Source organism: Rhinoderma darwinii, chromosome 11, assembly GCF_050947455.1.
Source record: "Rhinoderma darwinii isolate aRhiDar2 chromosome 11, aRhiDar2.hap1, whole genome shotgun sequence".
In the NCBI taxonomy this organism is placed as follows: Eukaryota; Metazoa; Chordata; class Amphibia; order Anura; family Rhinodermatidae; genus Rhinoderma; species Rhinoderma darwinii.
The window spans coordinates 48325133-48342133 of NC_134697.1; the positions used below are offsets into that span (position 1 = coordinate 48325133).

Consider the following 17001-nt stretch of genomic DNA (forward strand, 5'->3'; position numbering starts at 1 on the left):
CTTAATATCCGTGTTGCTCCGAATGGAGGCCATGAGGTGTTCCATAACCAGGACATACAACAGGGGGGATAGGGGACAGCCCTGTCGTGTGCCATTATAAATAGGGAAAGGTGCCGAGAGGGAGCCATTTATTTTTATTTGGGCCGAGGGCGTACGATACAATGCCATAATTTTTGCCAAGAGAGAGGCTCCTATTCCCACATGCCGAAGGGTTTGGTAAAGGGCAGGCCACGATATTCTGTCAAACGCCTTTTCAGCATCTAGGGACAGGATCATGAGCGGGATTCGGTTAGTATGGGCGTGGTGAATGATATCTAAAGTTTTAAGGGTGTTGTCACGGGCCTCCCCGACCAGGCACAAACCCCACCTGGTCCGAGTGAATTAGATCAGGCAGGTATTTATTCAGTCTATTGGCGAGCAATTTAGCGTAAATTTTTAGGTCTACATTGAGCAAGGAGATGGGACGATAACTGGAGCAGAGTTGAGGATCCTTACCCGGCTTAGGGATAACCGCGACATGAGCCAAGGTGGAGCTAGGAGGAAACAGGACCTCCGGGGAAATAGAGTTAAAAGCTGACAACAAAAGCGGTAGCAACCGGTCCGCCAACACCTTGTAAAACTTGACAGTGTAGCCATCCGGGCCAGGACTCTTTTCCCCCAGGAAGATCGGTTATAACCATGAGGAGCTCCGAGGGAGTGAAGTCCGTATCAAGTTCCTCAGCTATCTCCCCAGACAAGGGTGTGAAGGGAGATGAGAAAGAGTCCCGTTCTGGCGGATGGGCGGGGGTGGGAGGGTCAAGGTTGTAAAGATCAGAGAAAAAGCTATGGAAGCACTCCGCTATCTCTGGGGTCGTGTGAACAACTTGGCCAGAAGGAGCCTTAGTATTTGGGATGTGTGACTGGGCAATTCTGGTTTTTAAAACTCTGGCCAACATATGTCCGCTCTTATTGCCAAACTCGTAGAATTTACTGCGACAGACTTGAAGAGCCCGCTGCTGGGCAGAGTCCAACAGCCGTCTGGCGTCCTGTCGGGCAACCTGTAACTCACGTAAAATCGGAAGAGACAGCGCACGTTTGTGAGCCAGTTCAAGAGCGCTAATTTTTTTGGAGAGCAATTTTAAGGGAGTGGGCCCTTTCTCTTTTAAGGCGCGCCCCGTGTTTTATGAGGACCCGCCTGAGAACACATTTTAAGGGCTTCTCAACTAACCAAGGGGGACGTGTCATCCTGGGCATGATCAAGTGTGAAATGTTCCACCGTTTGAAGCAAATCAGCATGGCACACCCCATCCAGGAGCAGGGACTCATTCAGTCTCCAGGTCCAGGGGCCTTTAGTGATGAAGGGGAGATGTAAGGTACAATATACCGGGGCATGGTCCGACCACAGGATACTGCCAATGGACGTAGAGGCTACCCAGGGGAGAGCATGTTGCTTAAGGAAAATGTAATCCAAGCGACTGTAGGTGCCATGCGGACGGGAGTAAAAACTATAATCCTTTTCCGTGGGATGTTGAATGCGCCATGCATCACACAGTTGAAGCTGTAGGAGAGCACGCCTCACCCGCCTAATAGCACCGTATGCAACACTAGAGCGACCAGTAGAATTATCCACCGTCTGATCCAGAGTAAGGTTAAAGTCTCCGCACAGCACCACAGTTCCCCGGACCACCGGAAGGGCGGTTTCTATAAGTTGAAGAATGAAGGGCACCTGACCCTGGTTAGGAGCATAAGCGTTAATCACCGTGAATTCCCTTCCACCAATATTAAGCACTAAGATGATTTATCTCGCATCGGGATCCACAACAAGATCGACAACCTGATGGGGGAGAGACTTGTGAAGGGCTATGGCAACTCCACACGATCTGGAAAGGGGATTATTACTGAAATGCCACGTAGTGTAGTGTTTGTGCTTGATAGTAGGGGTATGTCCCTCAAAGTGTTTCCTGAAAGCATGCAATGTGTACCTTACGCTTGTGTAGATGGTGTAAGATTTGCGCCTGCTTTTCAGGAACATTCAGCCCCTTCACGTTGAAGGAGGCAATAGTAAGGTCAGCCATGGATGCAGACTAAACGGCTCGCTGAGGTATGCCGGCTAACGCACGAAGGATCGGAGTCCAGGATCGCCAGGAGGGAAGCAGAGGAGGGAAACAAGCTAGGAGTAAAGAACAGAGCATTAGAGAAAAACACAGACATAAAATCAAACAAAAAAGGCAGTAGGAAAACAACTGCCACACAAGCTAAGCGCACAATTGCGGAAGACCAAAAATTCGGTCCAAAACCTACAGGGGGAAGGTGACAACTACGCATAAGAGTTATCCGCACTCCCTAGCGTACAATAATATAAGTATTAACAGCTTAACATCATTTGCACACTTTTTAAATAACGAGAGAGGAAGACATTGGAAGGAATCTGAAGGTAATGCTCAAAGCAACAAGCAATCTTGAAATCAGACAGCAGTAAGTAAAAGGAGGAATTCCAGGAGTGGCAGTCCGGGTCATCACGCCGAACGGGCGGTCTCCATGGGTGGAGTAGGGTCACGTTCTTGTCGGCGTCTAGATCGTCTGCGGGGTCCACGTGGAGGACAACCCTCCACCACAGCTAGGGGCCCCGAGAATGGGCGTCTCCCCCGCGATCCCCCGCCAGCAGAGGATAACAACGAGGGCCACTCCGGTAATGCAACATGATGAAGGTTCAAGTCCCGCAAGAAACCAGGCAGGTCGGTCGGGGATCGCACAGTGTAGGTACGGCCCTCCTGTCGGACCATCAGGGCAAACGGGAAGCCCCACCTGTAGATGATGTCCCGGTTTCGGAGTACCTCCAGCAGGGGTTTGAGAGCAGCTCTTTGCGCCAGCGTGTGTCGAGATAAATCCGGCAAAATACGTAACTGCGTGCCTTGGTGGAGAATGATGGGCTGCCGTCGGATTTTTTGGAGGATAGAGTCCTTGATTGCGTAAAAATGGATTCGGCAGATGACATCCCTCGGCCGAGGATCATCAACACTTACAGGGCGGAGAGCTCTATGTGCCTGGTCGATCTCTATATGGGTATTCGGCGGACGGCCTAGTAAAGTATTGAAGATGGTGGAGAGAGTCGAAAACAGATCAGACGCAGGAACAGATTCGGGCAATCCTCGAACACGTAGGTTGTTCCTCCTATTACGATTTTCAATATCATCAAGGTGCTGCTGCAAAGTGAACAACTGAGCTGAGTGCTGCTGGATAGTGGATTGGATATCTGCAATAGTGGCATTATCAGCAACCCGATCCTGCGTAAGAGTGTCCACCCTCGTAGAAAGTGAGGAAAGTTCAGCACGAAACTGTGTAAACTCCAGCTTGCATTCTTCCACGATCTGTCTGGCAAAGGAAGTCCTATCAGCCCTAGTAGGCAACAATTGAACAAGCTGGCGGATATCTGAGAGAGTCGCTGGCCGATTTTCACACATAGATCCAGACAACGTGTCGGTAAAACTTAATCCACTACTGGCTGGCGTGTCCACTTCAGGCGACGGGAGTGGGTGCAATTGAGGACCTTGGCCACTTGCAGGTAGTGCAGGCATAGTCTGCTGGGGAGATCCCATAAGCAGGGTCGAGGCTATGGTTGTTGGGGCATTGGGGTAGCTGTGCCATGCGGAGCCGGAGGACCAAGAGGGTCCTCCTTCCCTGGGTGGAAGGGGGAGAACGTGAGCTATCAGTCCCATAGGGTGTGAGGTGAGCTGGGTGATGGGAGGCTCAGGGCCTCTGTACTCACTGTGCCTCCTAGCTAGCTCCTCCAACTGCAGGCAGGGCAGGTGCGGTGTCTCTCACTCCAGGGGATGGTAGTAGGCCGCAGTCTGGTCTCGGAAGGAGAGGGCCCGCAGGCCATGAGAGCAGTGACGAAGGAGGGTGGCAGCCATCTTGAGAGGCCACATGGTTTTGTGACCGGGGAACGGCGTCCGCCGCTACAGGGGCCTCCGATGCCTCCCAGCAAGACCGGGGATCTGGTGCCTCTGGGTCCGGTACCTCCTGCGCTGGCACTCTCTCTTTCGGAGCAGCTGAAAGGAGGGCCGTGCTCTCCAGAGCAGGCCCGCATCCACACGCCTCATGGTCCCGGCGTCCATCTTGGAAAGCGGCAGGCGTTGTCGGCCGGGCCGCAGGATCCATCGCAGCCTGGGAAGGGTCGGGGATCTCCAGGATCTGCACCTCAGAGGGTGAGTGGACGTGTCCTGCCGTCATCTCCGGCAACCCTGGGCACTGGTCCGTTGGAGATGGAGAGGTCGGGCGGCCATCTTGACCCCCGGCCTCGGCCCGCGTCGCAGCCCGCATCTCTCGCCCAAAATAATCCCCGATATCGCGCTGCGGCGATGAGGGGCATGTAGGGGCTGCTGCTTTTGCTTTTTTAGAATTCTTCCCCATATCTGGGAGCGGATGTCAGCCGATTTCGGAAACTCTAGTAGAGGAGCTGGAGAGAGCATGTCTTCACTCTCCCATAGCTGGCCACGCCCCTCACTACATACTGTTTTACACAGAGCTTGTTGTTTTTTTATATTTTTTTATTTTTTTTATTTAATAAAGACCTGTGCGTGTAGATGTAACATTGGAAGGTCCCTTTTTGGATAAAGGTTCTCCTGATAGCTTTTTAAAATCACAATGTTGCATGAATGTGGTTGTAGATTAAGGCTGGATTCACACGAGCATGTTCGGTCCGTATGTTTGGCTCATTTCCCGGACCGAACACACTGCAGGGAGTTATGTACGACGCTAGGAGTCCCTGCCTCGCTGCGGGACAACTGTCCCGTACTGTAATCATGTTTTCAGTACAGGACAGTAGTTCCACGGACTCCTAGCATCGTACATAACTATGATGCTAGGAGCCCCCTGCACAGTGTTCGGTCCAGGAAATGCGGCCACCTTACGCATATCACGGACAGAACACGTTCGTGTGAATCTGGCCTAATAGGTAGGATTATTACAATTCTGCAGGCTGTATTCTTTGAGGAGATATATAGCGGTACACATGTTTGCCTGTATTTTATAAACTTTGTTACTTTTATATATTTTTTAATTCCTGCTTATCTTATTTTTTTGGTTTCTTCGGTTCTGGTGATTTTATGAAGATATGTTCATGTAGACATTAGCGATCTGTATGAACTCTGCACATGACATATTTTTATTTTTGTGTCCAACTTTACTGTTGGGTCAAACTTTTAATCACAAATATAGACTTGTATACATTTTTATGTGCTGGGCGTCTACTTTCAGAAAATGTATGAATTGTTTTTAATTTTGATAATTCAGGTTTTATTTGTACAGGTATAAAGTGTGAAAATTGTCCTAAGTATTAGATGTGCAAAATGTCCAGAAATCCCTATCGGGGAAAGGGTTAATCAGCAGACTTTTGGATCTGAAACCGAAATAAAAGGCAGTAATGCACTTTAAACCAACCAGTGTGCATTTTTTTCCCCCTCCCCCCCCCCCCCCCCAGGCATAGAAAGAATACTACTAGACACCTCTCCTCTCTTAGCAGAAAAAATAAACAGCGCTGATAGGGCTCATGCACACAACTGTAGTGATGTGCACGGCCCGTGTTTTACAGTTCGGACGGCTGTGGAATGTCATGCGTGGACCGCCCGCAAATCACAGGCCGTGCACATGGCTGTGTAAATTCATTTCCATAAGTCCCAGACCGCAAATAAGACCTGTCCTATCTTCTCCCGGGAAATGCACGGACCGTGAAAACCAGTCGTGTGCATGAGCCCATAGAAATGAATGGGACCAATTCAACTGTAGATGTGCAGGTGAATTTCGGCTTTAGATGTTTGGGGAGTAAAATGTATATTTTACTTAGCGATACGGCTGAATTATTTCGGCAATTATCTGAAAACTAGTTATTCAACAACGGTGTTTCTTTGGTTCCCTTTTTTATAATACATTTTAGTTGAACATTAAAAACCGTACAGTGAGACAATAGGCAATATACAGGAGGTTTAGAGGTCTGTATACCTTTCAGCCAGTTCTTTGGTTTTTAAACCGTAATAGCGAAGGCTTATTTTCATACTACCTTACTATGTTTATTAGCTTCTATAATTTTTTAAATGTTTGTTTTGTTTTTTTTTTTTGTTTTTTTCCTTTAGGTTGACCCTCAATGTAGTAATCAGAGTAACAGTAGGAGCTCTGCAGATTCAACCGACTTTCTTAATGACGATGGTAATGCATAGTTTTATAATAATTACGATCATTATTGGGGTTTTTATGTGGAATTAAATTTATACCAAAGGAGGGATTTTAGCAGAAGTTTAGTCTGCTTTAAGGCTACAGTTTATAGTTATGTGTTTGTATACTGCCTCATCAACATGTATAAATAAATTCCTGGATAATACAAAGAACTGCCACGTGATTCATTCCAAGATCTGTACAAAAGACAAGTAGACATTCTTTACGTGTGGTGGAAAACGTGACTCCAACATCAATATAGGAAACTGTTCTTTAGAGTAGCAAATAGTTTCCGGTTTTGGCCTTTTGCCATTCAGTTGAATGGTAGACGGCTGTAATACAGTGCACTGCTGCTACGAGTGTATCTGCGTTTCACAGTACGGAGCTATGAAGGGAAAGCCGCACGAGCGGCGAGACCCGTTCAAAGCAGCTGTTCGGTGGGGTTCTAAGAGTTGGACCCCCACAGTTCATATATTGATGGCCTGTCCTCCGATCAATTGTTTCACCTAAGGGTAAGTGGTGTTTGTCAGGCTCTTCTGTCAAACCCATTTTTTAAATAAAATAGCTGTGACGAAGCTGAACCTGAATGTCTATTTGGCAATCTGAAGACCGTTGCCACGGACAGCCGCCCGCGTTCTCTACCCGTGCTCCCATACATGTCCTATCTTTTGCGGTACACTTCTATGGCCTGGACACCTTCCTGTAAATAAACGAGAAGGTGTCTGTGGTCAATAGAAGGGAATTGGTCTGTAATTGCAGCCCGCAATTACAGAATATTTTTACGGTCGTCTGCATGGGGCCTTAGTGGCCAGAAGTCTTGTGTAATGGTCTTAAAGAGGCTCTGTCACCAGATTTTGCATCTGCTATTGCAGCAGATAGGCGCTGCAATGTAGATTACAGTAACGTTTTTATTTTTAAAAAACAAGCATTTTTGGCCAAGTTATGACCATTTTTGTAATTATGCAAATGAGGCTTGCAAAAGTCCAAGTGGGTGTGTTTAAAAGTAAAAGTCCAAGTGGGCGTGTATTATGTGCGTACATCGGGGCGTTTTTAATACTTTCACTAGCTGGGTGCTCTGAAGAGAAGTAACATCCTCTTCTCTTCAGAACGCCCAGCTTCTGACAGTGCAGATCTGTGACGTCACATCGGCACCAGAGGCTACAGTTGATTCTGCAGCAGCATCAGCGTTTGCAGGTAAGATCGACTTACCTGCAAACGCTGATGCTGCTGCAGAATCAACTGTAGCCTCTGGTGCCGATGTGGCCGTCACGATGCAGGACCTGTGAGTGACGTCACAGATCTGCACTGTCAGAAGCTGGGCGTTCTGAAGAGAAGAGGATGTTACTTCTCTTCAGAGCACCCAGCTAGTGAAAGTATTAAAAACGCCCCGATGTACGCACATAATACACGCCCACTTGGACTTTTACTTTTAAACACACCCACTTGGACTTTTGCAAGCCTCATTTGCATAATTACAAAAATGGTCATAACTTGGCCAAAAATGCTTGTTTTTTAAAAATAAAAACGTTACTGTAATCTACATTGCAGCGCCTATCTGCTGCAATAGCAGATAGGGGTTGCAAAATCTGGTGACAGCCTCTTTAACTGCCTCCTAAGACATGTATCCCTTTGCACAGCACTACCTCATTCATGGCTGTCATACAGCTTGGTGGTTCTTATGTCATGCTCTCTATTAAAGTGGCCAAGTGGAAATCCTCCCTGTCTCTGTTAAAGGATAACTTCACATGATCGTGTATAAAGAACTTGTCCTCATTTATAAGCAGAACTTCTCCTTTTTCTGAATCTGCTCTTGTTTCTTCCATAGCTACAGTCGTCTCTGAATTTGAAGAATGTGTAAGAGAATCTGAAGAGTTCAAGTTCCATGTTGACGGTTCTATAAAATTCTCTGTCTGGGTTTCCTTTTGTGAAATATACAATGAGTGTATTTATGATCTTCTGGATCCCGTGTCAGGTGACAAGTGTTATAAGAGAAAAACGCTAAAGCTTGCCCAGGACGTAAAAGGATTTTCTTTTGTTAAAGGTGAGCCATTCTCATTAACCCCTTCATGACTGCCATACGGCTATGTACGTTCTAACTACCGATGCCCCGTGCAGTTTGCACGCTGAAAACGTCTAGATACGTGCTTCAGGGTTTGAGTGCAGAAGCTGCTTCAGTGTGAGTCGCCCTGCACTAAACTGTGTCGACTCTCTTTACGTGTGCCGACACCTTTGTTTTATGAAACTAAGTCAAACATATTTTTAGTTTTTATTTATGAACCTAAAGTTACAAGTGCAGCTCTGCTCACAATGAAGCAGTCTGCACTTTTCTTTTAAAAAGTTAATAATATTTTACAAAAGTGTAGACTTTTTTTTTTTTTTTCCTATAACAAGTGTTTTATTATAGGAAAAAAATTAACATTAAAGCAGTACACATTTGTTATCACCGCGTTCGTAACAACATTATAGTTTTATAGTTTGTGTTTTTCCCCCACGGTGAACGCCGCAAACAAACTAAAAACAATTCCAGAATCACTGGTTTGTGGTCGCCACTCCTCCCAAAATATAGAATAAAAAGTGATCAAAAAGTCACATGTACCCCAAAATAGTATCAATAAAAGCTACAAACAGCCCCCAAATGAACAAGCGCTTACACAGCTTTTTGGGCGACAAAAGTTACGGCTCTCAGAATATGGTGACACAGAAAATGTATTTTATAAACAAGTGATTTTATTGTGCAAACGCTGCAAAACAAACTGATATAAACATGGTATCGCCGTAATTGTATCGACCCGCAGAATAGAGAAACTGTAAGTTTTAGCGCATAATCGCTGTAAGAAATAAAGAATTTAAAACTCCAAAATCACTGGTTTTTGGTCACCTTCGCTCTAAATAAAATGTAATAAGTGATCAAAAAGTTGTATATACCAAAAAATGGTACCAATAAAAGCTACAACTCGTCTCTCCAAAAAATAAGCCCTCACACCGCTCAATCGACCAAAAAATAATAAAGTTATGGCTCTTAGAATGTGTTAAAAAAAAATTGTTTTGGATCAACAAATGTTTTTTTCTTTGTAAAAGTAGTAAAATATAAAAAAAACCTATACATTTGATATCACCGTAATCGTATTGACCCGCAGAATAAAGTGAAGTTGTTGTTTTTACCGCAAGGTGAAAGTGATAAAAACGAAACCCAAAAAACATTGGAGGAATCTTTTTTTTTTTTTTTTTTTTTTTTTTTTTCAATTTCACCCTGCAAATAATTTTATTTTCGGTCTCCCAGTACTTTAAATGGTGTCAATAGAAACTACAACTATTCCCGCAAATAAGCCCTCACCCCGCTCTACGGATGGAAAAATAAAAAAGTTATGGCATTTGGAAGGCGAGGAGTGAAACTAAAATGCAAAAGAAGGATCAGTCTTGTGAAGGTTAATTTATATAAAAAAAATATATATTATTGACACATGTTGGGTGTTGTCATACCCAGGAGACATTGCGTTACAAATGTTGGGGTGCTTTTTCTACTTTATCCCTTGTGAAAATGAGAAAATTAAACGTTTTAGTGGACAAAAATGTTGATATTCATTTTCACTGCCTAATTCCACTAAATTCTCCATAAAATCTGTGGCATAAATGCTCACTATACACCCCTCAAGGAAGATTTCTAGGGGTAGTTTCCCAAATGGGGTCACTTTTGGGGGGATTCCACTGTTTTGGTTCCTCCAGGGCGTTTCAAGCGCGACATGGCACTAAAAACCAATCCAGCAAAATCTGCGCTCCAATCCAAAAGGCGCTCCTTCCCTTCTGAGCTCTGCCGTGGATGAAGAGCAGACAAATTTAAAACATGGAATTAAAGTAATCTACAAAATTAAAGCCTCATAAGTCTTGTAAAAATAGTTAGGATATTCAAAGAGTTTGCAAAGTTATCGTTTAAAGAACTGCACATCAGATATGGAAAATTTGACCTGCATGCGGGCATCAATGACCCTTGGTTATGAAAGGGTTAAGTACTTCCCGAGTTAAAATAAAATTTGATGCTCTCTGGCCTGCTGCTTTTTTTATTTTTTTTTATTTTTAGTGTAACATATATAATTCTGCAAGTTTCAATCTAGGCAACACAGAATTTTGGACTGAAACAAAATGGTGTTTAAAAAATGGATATTCAGTTTCAGCTCCTGCAGCAGTTGTCAGCAGTGACTAAGATTTTAAACACTATGTACACCTTTGAACTTTTATTTAAAAAAATAAAATGAAGCAACTTTTAAATTTGGGTTTTTATAAAAAAAAATGTGTTTTTACTCTTAGTTATGTATTCTGTATAGATAGACGCTGTATCTTTCTGTCAAAGCGCATTGTCAGGTCACGGGACTAACGGCTCGACAACTTCGATTTGGTTGTTCTTAGTTGGATACTGTCACACACAGGACCAGCTTTCAACCAAGCCGTTCAGCTGACTTGGCGGAATCGGCTTTGAAAACGAGGTGCAGCTTCTATGTGTACAGGATATATAGAAGCTGTATCTCAAAAGGTTATTTATTTATTGTTTTTTTTGTTTTTTTTTAAAATAAAAAGCTATTTAAATTGCTTGAAATCACCTTAAACGTTTCTTTTATTTAAACAAAAAAAAAGTTCGAAGGTGACAATCTCCTTTTAAAGCAGGGGTCTCAATTTCGGCCGGGTAAATGGGCCGCACGTAGAAAAAAAAAATTTGAAGTTGATGGTCCGCGTTACTTTCAAATTTGATACAATACAAAATTGTTAATGAATTAGTCATTTGAACTACTAACAATAAAACATTGCTGTAACACTACTACATTGCTGTAATAATACCGCTAGGTTTACACTTACCAGGATTTGCGAGTTTACTCCACGTGCTTATTTTAACAATCCAGTTTAAGTGTCGCTAAATTCAGTCTGGCTGCTCAGTTGGCAGGGTTTAGCAGACACAAGAATGTCAAGATTGGGCAGCCCCTTTTTTAGTTTGTGCCACAGTTCCCTCTGTAGATGGTGCCACAGTGCCTCTCTAGGAGTGGAATCCCCAGCAGGAGCATTGCCAACGTTCTGGCTGGGGATTCCTCTGCTGGAGCAGCCTATAAAGTCACTGTCCATATATGGACATTGGCTTCTTGGTCTCTACCATTAGAGGAATCCCTGGTCCGAGCGTCGGAAATTCTCTAACTGGGGATTCTACTCCTAGGGGGAGCCCCAATAGAGCTAACTACAGGGAGCGTAGCACTGTCAACAGAGTGGAGTGTGTGCGGTGCTTTCTACAATGGGGGATTCACGATCTACAGGGGGCTGTGTGGCCATTTCTAACATCCCACCAACAATCTAGCAGTGTGGGAAAGGGATTGGCACGCTCCTCCATCGGCCTCCTCTCTCTCCTCTCCCATGGGAGCTTGTGTCCCCGTGGTTGCAGATGACAGCCTTATTGGCCGCATGCGGGCTACGTGTTTGGGACCCCTGCTTTAAATCAAGCCTTTAATTTGCACTGACTAAACTTGGAACTGATACGTTTAGTAAGATATCGCTATCTCATTTTGTCTATTTTATCAATCCCTTTACAAGCCTATGTGTGGCCCTGAGGCATGATGCAGCAGCATGGGCCATTGTAGTAGACCTGTCAACAGCCGCTAAGCTACCTGACCGTTTCCATGTATCGACGGTTCTATTTCTTCTCTACATACTTAAAGGGCTGGGTCAGCAGATAGGAATATCTCACTGAGAACTGCAAAGGTGATTTAACCCTTTCCCGTCACAGCTATTTTCTGGATGTTCTTTTTTCCTCCCCACCTTCCAAAAGCCATAAAGTTTTTTTGTTTTTTTTAAATTGTTTTATCGATTAAAACTTGTTTCTTGCTGGACGTGTTGTCGTTTTTAACGGCACCATATAATGTATTGGGAACCTGGAAAAAATATTATTCCTCAATCTTTTGAGGGTTTTCGCTTTCACCGTACGATTTAAAATGGCATTTGTTCTACTGGTCAATACGATAATACACAGCTGACACCCGCTCCAAACACTGCCCACACCACGGTACAATCGTATGTCGTGTTGCAGATCGAGGTTAAAAGTGGATGCACACTTTAAAAAAGGCAAATCTAGGACATAAGGGATTTAAAAGTCTATCACTGAAAAGTCTGGTCTAGATCAGAGGTGGCCTTTTGGTGATGTTTAACTGTATTTAAAATATGTCCATTTTTTTCCCTGGTAAGTAGTTAATAAATATATAATCTTTTTTTTTTTTATTTGCCTGTAAAGTTATGCATATGCAAATACCGCTCCTATTTCTTTACAGATCTCCAGTGGATACAGGTTTCAGATGCTAAAGAGGCATGTAGAATTCTTGCTCTGGGAAAAAGGTTCCAAAGTATTGCTTTCACAAAACTGAATAGTTCCTCAAGTAGAAGGTAAGAGTTTCAAAGCCAAGGAGGAAGATATGAAGTGCGTGTCTTTTTTTTTTTACACTTTCGCAGCTCTGACAGTAAGTTCACACATGACGGATACTCTGCGTAAAGGTAAAACAGCGTACCCGCCCTGGCAGAACCAGAAGAGCAGAAATAAAACGTGCATACTTGCCCTCTGACGTAATGCAGACCTGCCTTCTGGGATGACGTTTAATGGCATGTGATCACTGCAGAGGTCACATGGGAGGAAACCTCATCCCAGGAGGCTGGCCTGGACAAAGTAGTACAGAATTCTGGGCAAGTATAATAAATATATAATGTGTGTTTTTCGGAATTGCGATTTTTTTGCTGCTACTCGACTGCCAAAATCGCAACATATTCCTCTATTTGTTGTAGGTTTTACCTCCCTGTTGAATTCAATAGGGAACACCTGCAACAAATAAGCAGTGATTATGAAAATACAATTGACATGCTGCGGATTAAAAAACTGCACCGCAGGTCAATTTCTGTTTTTTTTTCCTTTTCGCTTATCTTTTAGGCAGCGGGTGAATTAAATTTGTATAAATCTCATCCACTTTGCTGTTACTGTATTATGCTGTGGATTTTCCACAACTAAATACATTGAAAACCAAAATATTTACGCAACTTGTGAAGTCGGCCTAAAGTTGTTCTTTCTGAATTTTCTCCATTAGATCTTGTATTCCTTAAAAAGTTAAATGTCCGTCTAAGCTAAACCCCTTCCCGAGAATGGACACAATAGGGCGTCCTCATTTCACAAATGTAGCTAGTGGGGCTGGCACTGCACATTATCCAATTCCATTTTGCATGTAGACTAACATGGATGACCAATGGGTGTTGCTCTGCAACATTAGTATAAAGTCCCAAATATACAGTGCACACAACAAAAATTCCATGGCACTCCCCGATTTTTGTCTTATTTGCAGCATAATGAACACTGTACATGGACAGTATAAGAGTCCGATCGGAGAAATCTCTGCAAACATGGCATTTAACCCCTTCCCACTCAGCTCAGTACTATTCTGTCGGGCTGAGCGCATCGTTCGCGCTCAGTTCAGTAAATGTGCTGACCTGAGTTAACACGGCGCCATCTTTCCCCAGCACGTGTTTGAGCTGTGATACCTGCTGTTTCCGACAGCAAGCCATCACCGCTCAGTGTGCAGGGACCGATCGCGCTAGTCCCTGCCAATTAACCCCTTAGAAGCCGCGTTCAATAGTGACCGCAGCTTCTTGGGGTTAAACCACCATCGACGGCCCACTACATGATAGTGGGTGGCTATGGCAATCGGAGGCCTAACAATGGCGTCCGGCTATGCCATCTACCGAAGCCTAGTGGGTCCTGACAAAGTCAGGACCCACTAGGCTTGCTGTCAGCGAGTACCTGACTGCTCTAATACACTGCACTACGCATGTAGTGCAGTGTAATAGAATTGTGATCAGGGCCTCCTGACCAAGTTCAGTAGTGGGACAAATTAAAGTTGAATAAAAGTAAAAATCCCCCTTTTCCCTCATCAGTCTTTTTTTTTTTTTTTTTTTTTTTATTAATAATAAACTATACATAATTGATATCGCCATGTCCGTAACAGCCTGGACTACTTCACCTCTCAAAAAATTGAGTAAAAAGATCAAAAAGTCGCATGTACCTAAAAATGGAACTGATCGAAACTACAGTTCGTTACGCAAGAAACAAAGTCCTCACACTATTTTTCCATCAAGAAATCCAAGTTCTGGCTCTTAGAATAAGGCAACACAAAGTAAATTTATTTTTTCTAAAGTATTTTATTGTGCAAACGCCATAAGTCATAAAAAAAATCAAACTATAAACATCTGGTATCGCCCCGCAGAATAAAGTGAATGTCATTTATAGCGCTCAGTGAAAGCTGTAAAAAAAAACAATAGTAGAATTGCTGTTTTTTAGTCACCACGCCTCTTAAAAATAGAATAAAAACTGAAAGTCGCACGCACCCCATGAAAACTAGTATGAATTCCTCAAGGGGTCTAGTTTCCAAAATGGGGTCACTTTTTTAAGGGGTTTCCTCTGTACTGGTACCTCAAACTCTGCAACTGCGACATGGTGCCCAGAAACCAATCCAGCAAAATCTACATGCCAAATAGCGCTCCTGCCTTTCTGAGCCCTGCCGTTTGTCCAACCAGCAGTTTATTACCACATATGGGGTATTGCCGTAATCGGGAGAAATTGCTTTACAAATGTTGACCTGCCAAAAAACTAAGTTAATCAATAGATTTTATGTGCGCAAAAAATGGTGCCCATAAAAATTTCACCTTGTAACCGTATGAGGGCTATTTTTTTTTTCTGTGGGACATCTACTGATAGTGTGCATTTTTATTTATATATTTGATTTTTTAAATGTTTTTTTTTTTTTTTTCTGCAGCCACAGTATATTTACTATTCGTCTATTAAGCGTTGAAGATGCAGATGTTCCCCGAGTAGTAAAAGTCAGCGAGTAAGTGAAGGAATAATCTCTGCACGTGTTGCTAATTTTTGTTTGTTTTCGCCAGACTTTTTTTTTGGGTTGTTTACCATCCCCTTTCAGGTTTTCCCTATACGTATTGCACAAGGAGGGTGGAGTTTGGAGTAAGTTCTACATAAGAATGGAGGCCTGACCATTCGCTAAACTACCTTGTAAGGGCTCGTTCACACTGAGTTTTGGTGCTGTTTTTGACGCAGACTGCGTCGCATACCGCGCCAAAGAAACAGCCGCAATCGCCTCCCATTGATTTCAATGGGAGTCGGATGCGATTTTTCCTGCAAGTGGAAAAAAAAGCGACATGCTCTTTCTTCCAGCGGTTCAGTCTCTGACCTCCCATTGAAATCAATGGGAGGCAGAGAAAGCGTTTTACGCCTGCGGCACACAATGGTCACGGCTGAAATACACCGCAAGAAACCTGGCAAAGTGTGCAGGCAGGGATTTTTCTGCCTGCAAAAAACTGTGGACATACCCTAAGACTCCATTCACACTGCATTTTTTGGTGTGGAAACCGCGTTGGAATCGGCACCAAAAGGCTGCCGAAATCGTCCTCCATTGATTTCAATGGGAAGCAGAGGCGTTTCTCCCGCGGACGGCTTTTAGCTGCTCTCTGGGGGGAAAAAAGCGTCATGTCCTTTAAGCTTCTGACCTCCCATTGAAATCAGTGGGAGGCAGGAAAAATACAGTGGCGCTTATTTCTGAGCAACAAGAGACAGCCCATGGACAAGAGTGCGCTGTTTCTGGGGGAAAAAAAGCAGACCCTCTATTTTCTAATCCTGGACAATGCCTTTTAAGATGGCGCCATCTGGGCTAGGTTTGTGTACATTTAAGCGATAGGTCCACCTTTTTGCAGATTTTTTTTTTTTTAATCTATTGCAATTACTTAAGGGGTATTCCCAGAATAGACAACTATCAGCTATATACAGCATAGGTGACAATTGTCTGATAACTGGGGACAGAACTTAATGCAACAGGGATTCCGAAACCCCCAATTCCTCCTCACTGCTCGAGCGCGATTAGGGCATTAAATGTAGCGCTGGTCGAGCATATGCACTGCCGCTCCTTACAAGCGCCTCTATACTGTGAGGAGGAACTGGTGGTATGGGGCTACCGTTCTCGCTGGTCCCCCCGGTGATCATATAAATATCGCCTATCCTATGGACAGATTAAAATTGTCCATTCTGGGATAACCCCTTTAAATCAGATTGGCAACCCTTTTGAACTCGGAGGAGGCTGGTATTGTTTGAAGTAGGCAGTTGGATGTCACAGTAGGTTTTTCTTACGTTTTTAAAGCCTTTAGTGAATTTTATATAACAGGAGTTAATGATTTGATGTTATCCTAAAGTCTTTAGAAAGATGGGTTGTTCTAATCTTGACTTCCAAAAATGATTTATTGCTAGATTGACTCTATGTGACTTGGCTGGTTCTGAAAGATGCACAAAAACACAGAATGAAGGTGAAAGGCTGAAAGAAAGCGGGAACATAAACACCTCGCTATTGATTCTTGGAAAGTGCATCAATGCACTGAAGAACAGTCAGCAGTCCAAGTAGGTTTAGATCCAAAGTTCTGGCTCTTTTTCTTTTCTGTTTTGTTAGGAGTATACGATACTATGGAGCTGTGCTGAGACAAGACCATTTGTAGCTCTAGATCGAACATTTGAAGCAATTTGATTATATTGTGACTGACCATAATTATGATTTGTGGTTTTCTTGGAAGGTTTTTATTTAATGTAAGTGTTCTTCACAGGATTAAAACATTAGTGACCCATCCTTAGGATAGGCCATCACTGGATGCTCGGTATGTACTGCAGCTCAGCCCCATTGGCTCAAGCACCATGGGCCCTCCCTAGGGGGACGGACAAAACAAACCTACCTTTAATTTTTTTTATGTTAAAAAAACAAA

At 43.7% G+C, this 17001-nt stretch overlaps 1 protein-coding gene across 3 annotated transcripts in view; it reads left to right on the forward strand.

Moving 5' to 3' along the window:
• The window catches only part of KIF20B (kinesin family member 20B), a 100843-nt gene that overhangs the window by 18708 nt on the left and 65134 nt on the right, over nt 1-17001 (forward strand). For all 3 annotated transcript variants that reach the window (XM_075841208.1, XM_075841209.1, XM_075841207.1), the window contains exons 7-11: nt 6108-6180; nt 8012-8227; nt 12483-12594; nt 15003-15074; nt 16499-16645. In XM_075841208.1, coding sequence (XP_075697323.1) covers nt 6108-6180; nt 8012-8227; nt 12483-12594; nt 15003-15074; nt 16499-16645 — 620 coding nt within the window. The remainder of the gene's footprint in view (nt 1-6107; nt 6181-8011; nt 8228-12482; nt 12595-15002; nt 15075-16498; nt 16646-17001) is intronic.